General features: G+C 51.2%; 1 protein-coding gene across 4 annotated transcripts; it reads right to left on the minus strand.

Moving 5' to 3' along the window:
- Positions 1-3,775: 3,775 nt before the first annotated feature.
- Positions 3,776-6,763, minus strand: LOC100276145 (uncharacterized). Of its 4 annotated transcripts, none has more exons than XM_023301496.2 (3): positions 4,814-6,763; positions 4,553-4,614; positions 3,776-4,453 (listed from the first exon to the last, which is right to left on the minus strand). In XM_023301496.2, exon 3 carries the CDS (start codon positions 4,424-4,426, stop codon positions 4,013-4,015), a length of 414 nt encoding a protein of 137 aa, XP_023157264.1. In that variant the 5' UTR covers positions 4,427-4,453; positions 4,553-4,614; positions 4,814-6,763; the 3' UTR covers positions 3,776-4,012. The 4 variants fall into 4 exon arrangements, with proteins under 4 accessions (XP_023157264.1, XP_008667657.1, XP_008667656.1 ...); XM_008669435.4 differs by having other exon boundaries at positions 3,776-4,456; XM_008669434.4 differs by lacking the exon at positions 4,553-4,614 and having other exon boundaries at positions 3,776-4,456.
- Between the last annotated feature and the right edge of the window lie 221 nt (positions 6,764-6,984).

The raw sequence follows: 6,984 nt of genomic DNA on the forward strand, positions 1-6,984 counted from the left end.
CCAGAGTGTGGGTATCCCCTGCATTTTGGTTTACATACTATGTTAAAAAAAGTTAGTTATATAGTTGGGAAACCTTTTATTCCACTTTCCTCTTTATCTGAGAAGCTGTGTGGTCTGTGTTGGAGATCAGTGAAGATGCTCACCTGCTCAGTGCTGTTGAAGAATTCTATTCTCTTTTCTTATGCTGCAAGATCTGCCAGATCAGTTCTGATGTGTGGTTGCATTCTGCAGATGTCAGAGAACAGGCGCAGAGGAGGAAGGCGTGCTCAGCAGGAGCAAGCCGGTCAACAGGAGGAGGCGCCCCAGCAGCAGCAGCTGCCACCCCCCGCCCCCGATGTCGATCGAGCAGATGTTTCTGATGCAGACTCAGGCAGTTCAAGCCATCGGTCAGACTTTGGCCGCCATTCAGCAGCAGCAGCAGCAGCAAGCACCACCTCAGCCTCAGATGCCTCAGATGCCTAGAGACAAGCGTGCTGAATTCATGAGAGGTCATCCACCAACGTTCGCTCACTCTTCTGACCCTATGGATGCTGAAGATTGGCTGCGCACTGTGGAGCGGGAGTTGCATACCGCTCAGTGCGATGACAGGGAGAAAGTTCTGTATGGTCCCCGTCTGTTGAGAGGAGCAGCCCAATCATGGTGGGAGTCTTACCTCGCCACCCATGCCAACCCCGACACCATCACCTGGGAAGAGTTCAGAAGTAGCTTTCGTCAGTACCACGTGCCTGCAGGTCTGATGATAGTGAAGAAGGAGGAGTTCCTGGCCCTCAAGCAAGGGCCATTGTCTGTCAGTGAGTACCGGGACAAGTTTCTGCAATTGTCTCGCTATGCTCCTGAAGATGTCAACACCGACGCCAAGCGACAATACCGTTTTCTGAGAGGCTTGGTTGACCCTCTGCAGTATCAACTGATGAACCACACCTTCCCAACATTCCAGCACCTGATTGACAGAGCAATCATGACAGAAAGGAAGCGTAAGGAGATGGAAGATCGTAAGCGCAAGATCAGTGGACCCCAGCCTGGAAGCAGCAGCCGCCCTCGTTTCTCAGGCAATCAACCCCAACAGTTCAGGCAGAACCAGCGTCCACCTCAGTAGCATCAGCAGTTTCAAAGGCAGTATCCTCAGCATCAGTACCAGGACCGTCAGAGCAATCAGTCAGGAGGTCAGTTTCAAAGGCAGAATCAGCAAGCATCTCGTCTTCCTGCCCCAGCAAATCAGCAGAACAGTCAGGCAGCACCAGCTCAGGTTGGAAACAGAGCATGTTTCCACTGTGGAGAGCAGGGCCATTGGGTGATGCAATGTCCGAAGAAGGCAGCCCAGCAGCAGTCAGGCCCCAATGCCCCAGCAAAGCAGAATGTGTCTCAGCCTGGAGCAGGCAATCGCTCTCAGCCGCGCTATAATCATGGAAGGCTGAACCATTTGGAGGCTGAAGCAGTTCAGGAGACCCCCGGCATGATAGTAGGTATGTTCCCAGTCGACTCCCATATTGCAGAAGTGTTATTTGATACTGGAGCAACGCATTCTTTCATTACTGCATCATGGGTAGAAGCACATAATCTTCCAATTACTACCATGTCAACCCCCATTCAAATTGACTCAGCTGGTGGTAGAATTCGAGCTGATAGCATTTGTTTGAATATAAGTGTGAAAATAAGGGGGATAGCGTTTCCCGCCAATCTTATAGTAATGGGTACTCAGGGAATAGATGTCATCCTAGGGATGAATTGGCTAGATAAGTATCAGGCAGTTATCAGTTGTGATAAAAGGACAATCAAGTTGGTGCCCCCACTAGGAGAGGAAGTGGTGACCGAGTTAGTCCCACCTGAGCCAAAGAAAGAAAGTTGTTATCAGATGGCTGTCGATAGCAGTGAAGCAGATCCAATTGAGAGTATCAAGGTTGTGTCTGAATTCCCAGATGTGTTTCCAAAGGATTTACCGGGTATGCCACCAGAGCGGAAAGTTGAGTTTGCCATAGAGCTTCTTCCCGGAACCGCCCCTATCTTTAAGAGAGCTTACAGAATATCTGGACCAGAATTGGTTGAGCTTAAGAAGCAGATTGATGAGCTGTCAGAGAAAGGTTACATTCGGCCAAGCACCTCGCCTTGGGCCGCCCCTGTCCTGTTTGTGGAGAAGAAAGATGGCACCAAGAGGATGTGTATCGATATTTTCGTATATATATGCATATATTGATATTTTATGCACAAAAAATACTCTAAATAAATTATAGGGCACAAAATAATAATATTTAAAACTTGGCACACTCCAAGCCACCGTGATTGATGTATTGTTCATTGCCTATTTTTGCTAGGAGAAGAGGGATCCGATCCTCCGGAATTTGTAGCTCCGGAAGAAGGGCAGGAACCCGACCTTTCCGAAATAGACCTTTCGTGCCAGGATAACTTCGACGAAGGCAAGTCCAATCTTCCCTTGATGCATAAATTATCTACTCTTTCTACCACTACCTAAGCCGGGAATAAGGGTTGGGTCCTTTGCATTGTGAGAAGAGGGATAAGCCGCATTAAAGAATATCTTTTGAGTACAAAATGTGGGATGAGAAAAGGGTGGTGTTTTTAGTAAATGATGTTTTCAAAAAGTGTATGATGAAGGGTATTCACCCTTATCACCTTTTGAGTGGGATAATCAGGGACTCCCTGGTTTAGGGGAGGGCCTCAGGTGTTGGCTGAGCCGGGTTAGGTGTGAGCAGAAGGATTGTCCCCTCATATAAGAACCGGTTTGTCATCCTTCACTACCTGTACTCATGACAAGTACAATCACTCGAGACTGTATGAGCAATCACTCAATCTGAACTCGTACAGTCCAAACCCCAGGGTTATGATGGTTGGGGAGCACCGGGAGATAAGGAGGGGGGATGTTTTGTCCGGTTTGGGCATGGTGGTGGCCTGACTCCTTCCGGTATAACCATTAAGGTAAGGACGTGCGAGGAAAGAAAGATATTTGGATTCGGGTCCCATTGGCCATGAGACCGTAGAGCCGGACTAGTGGGTAAAGTGTACCCTCTGCGCAGAGTTCAAACCTATTCGAATAGTTCGTGTCCACTGGTATGGATGAGTCTGGTGTGGTATGACAATTAGTGTTTTTGATCTCCGTAAACAGGAAAATGTGTGCGTGGGTGTTTTGGAAATGAAAACAATGCCACGGGAGCGGGAAGCTCAGTGGTGGTTGAGTGTGAAAATGTGCTACTTTCTTTGGGGGAAAACCATCGAAGTATTGTCTTTCTCTGAAAAAGAAGAGTGACTTCAACTCCACCATATCAAGCATGTACTATATAGGTCCCTCTCTCTTTACGGGCGGGATGGGCTTACGGAATACTTAGTGTATTCACTCAGATTTATTTATGTTTTTTAGCAGCTGAAGACTTCTTTTCTGCTATGCTCGACTAGAAGGGAGCTGTGTTTGCACCCAGTCTGCCTGTGGCCTGAGCTAGTTGATCTTACACTGTGCTTTGTATTTCAGGCTCGCTAGAGCTTGTACTCTGGTATTGTAATAACTTTTATTCGAACTCTGTACTAATTGAAGTAAGAAATGTGGTTACTAGCCTCCTGAGGCTAGTAATTGTATCACATTTGAGTTCCAGAGGATCGAGTCGCTTCAGGAGACTTTGGGATTTATTTGATCTAAATGAATTAAGCATGGAGAAGTCTAAACATATCCGACCGTAAGATTAACATTCTAAAGAAGACGGGGTAGACGAAGATGCATCCACCAAGTAAAGCATCCGCTTTCTTCTGATGCAGGAAGCCGAAATCTAGTTCCTGAGATGAACAAGAAATGGCATAGGCAAAGGTCGCAGCAGAATCAGCAACCAATCAAGCGTTTACTGTTCGCATTCTAATAACGAGCTCATATATAGCATGCTCAGTTGCTCACACATACTCTCATGCTACTGGAAGCTTGATCTATGCAGAAAGAAGCAGGGCAAAAATGAAAAGAAGTCGAAAACACAACCCGCCACGACTCGCACGGTCGCATGGCCAAATCTAAGCAGAGACCTCACCTGCACTCCACGCCTGCCTCGGCAGCTCGGCGCGGGGTGCTCTTCCGGCGGCTCCCGTGATGCCGGAAGCCGCTCCGCTTCGCGGCCTCGTCGTCCTTCTCCTCCTCGGTCGCCGGGTCGCAGCCGCGCTTGGGCTGCTGTTGCCGCCGCCGCCGCCTCTTCTTCTTCCCTCCGCTCTCCGGCGAGACCACGGCCGGCTTCGCGTCCTCCATGGGCTCGGCCTTGGCAGCGTCGTCCTCCTCGTCGTCGGTGTCGTCAGCCGTGTGGTGCTTCTGCGGCCGCCCCCTCCTCTTGTAGGCTGGCGTCACGGTCACGGCCTCCTCCTCGCCGCCGCTGCCGGCGTCAGCATCCTCGCTGTGGTTAGCTTGCGACGTCGGCCGTTTAGCCTTCCCTCCCCTTGGCCTGCCCATCCTTCCCGGAGCGCGGAAACCCTCAAACTGCTTTGGACCAATAGGGTTGATAAGAACACATGGTTCTAACACCACCACCAGAAATACTCCTAGTCGTAGAAGCGAGATGACAGATGAAACATCTACCGGCTCCTCCTATTTTGACATTCGGATGATATCGGGGAAGAGAGATTGCAGCGCCATGAAATCTATGCTTGAAGTGATAAAGATCAGAAACAGAAACAGCCACAAAGGACACTGCTGGACCCATCCGAGATAATGTTTCTGTATCCAAGAAGACACATAGGACCAACACAAAAGAAGCTCCGGAGCACGAAATAGGTGCGCTGAAGAAGAGCATAAACAAGAACGAGAGAGAGAGAGAGAGAGGTAACACGCGGTTCTTACCTGCTACAGGCGGCGGCGTCTTGGTCGACGGTGAGCGTCGGAGGTTTCGCGCAGGAGCTCCGAGAGCTTTATCTGAGCAGAGGACGGAGATCAGAAGGCCGCGCAAGAACTGGTTCCGCTGTCCTGCTTCAGAGAGACGAGGGAGGGGGGAGATGCTTGCTCTTGCTTGGCTTGGCCGCCAGAAATACTACACAGCTAGTCCGTGGGCCGTACGAACACTAACGTGCCAGGGCCCAGGGACAGGCGTCACAGTAAAAGCCGTTCCGCGCACTATTTACATTACAGCCCAAGAAGCATGCAATACATACAAATATAACCAAAGAAACGGGAGGTTAAACACGCGACACGACACTGTGCCATGTCCCTGCTGTGCTGGCTCAGGACACGCTCTGCTGTGCTCCTTGCCGTACGGAGGAGACGCGATGAGACGAAGCGGAGAAGGAACACCGACCGAAGAAGCAAAGAAGCCTGTCTCGGGTCGGCTGCCTACAGAAGACCATTAGCAGCACCAAAACGGAGAAGAAAACGCGAGACCACCTCCCTCCTGCGCTCTGCAAGCCCTGCTCCGTCGACGGTTTAAGCGAAACCGTGTGCGTGCCGGGCTCTTGTTCTTCTTCTTCTTCGCATCCGATAAACAGGGGGCCAAAACCAGCCGTGTTTCGGACCGACTGGCAACTGGGACCGATTGGCCAAACGCCCGCGGTGGAACGTGTCAAAAATCTTGCGAAAAAAGGAAGAGGCAACGGCCGGGAGGTGCAGGTGGAGCCGTGCAACGGAAGGCGGCGGTCGCGTCCGGCGCAAGGAAAGCTGGCGACCGCCGCTGCATGCCGGCGGCTTCCCCCTCACTCTACCTATCCGCGCCGGTCTCCAACCACATGATGCACGCAGCGAAAGCCACGGGCTCGTCGGTGTGATGTTCCTTGACGAATACGTGCGGGTGCTCTCTCTCTCTCTCTCTCTCTCTCTCTCTCTCTCTCTCTCTCTCTCTCTCTCTCTCTCTCTCTCTCTCTCTCTCTCTCTCTCTTCTGCAGGAGGAGGCGTCAGGGCTCTGGAGAGCCTGGCGGGCGCGGCGTCGTTTGGGAGACAAGGGAGTACAGTAGCCATAGCGAGCGTGGGCGCGGCCGGGGCTGGTGCGTGCGCGCTGGCCGACAGCCCCGCGTCGAGGACCGCAGGCGCGCTCGTGCCCGCCTGCCCCGCTCGCGCGCGCGCTCGTGCTTTGCCGGATTCAGACCAACCACCGCGCGCACGCGGTGCCCGACGGCCTGCCCGTGGCCGTGGATGGTTAGATGCGATGCGGATGTGAGGCTGCAACCCGGCGAGCGCGGCGCCGCCGTCCGTCTTGCGTTCAAACAGACGAGGGATACGCCGGCCAGACGCCTGCACGCGTGCGCACGCTGGGAGGGGGAGGGCGGTCAAGGCTCCAATTATCCCTTGGTCGCCAGTCGCCACGACGCGTTGCCGAGGAGGAGCAGGCGGCAGGCCAACTCAGTGGAGTGGAAGCAGAAGCGTGCTGGGTCTGGGTTGCTGCCGTGTGCGGTGCCCAGTGACCAGCCTTTATTTTCCCCTCCTTTTTTCTGAGACGGAGGAAATCAGGAAACGGAGTAGGACTACTTTTGGTTGCTTTCGTCTCCGTTCTCTATACAAAACTTACTTATGTATCGAAACCTCGTTTTTCTAAGAAAAATTAGTTCATTTTTTCTCTTAAAAAATAGAAATCTTTTGAGAAAATAGAGTTTCTAAACTAAAGAATAACGTTTTCCCAAAAGATTTTAATTATCCCTTGGAAAAATGAAAATCCCTTGACAAAATGAGATTCCTAAACTAGCCCTAGAAGAGTAAAATTTCTCGTTCCCTTGCTCGTCCGTCCATTTCTTGCTCCGTGCTCTCTACTCTCACACTTATCTCTATCTCTGTCCCTGTATAATGTATCGATTAAACCAATAAATTAACCTCAATCAAATCCCACCATTAAAATCAACGCACCAGATCGCTTCATTACCTCCTATCTCTTAATTAACTCCAACCAAATCCCACCATTAAAATCAACGTCCCTGTTGGGGGCATGCTTCGTTGCCAAAGGTCCCGCAGGAAGAAACACCTTCGGCAAACCCCTTTGAACGTAGTACTGAAGCTACCATTCATGAAGCTTCGGTACAATAACATATCTGAAG

Source organism: Zea mays, chromosome 2 (genome assembly GCF_902167145.1).
Source record: "Zea mays cultivar B73 chromosome 2, Zm-B73-REFERENCE-NAM-5.0, whole genome shotgun sequence".
In the NCBI taxonomy this organism is placed as follows: domain Eukaryota; kingdom Viridiplantae; phylum Streptophyta; class Magnoliopsida; order Poales; family Poaceae; genus Zea; species Zea mays.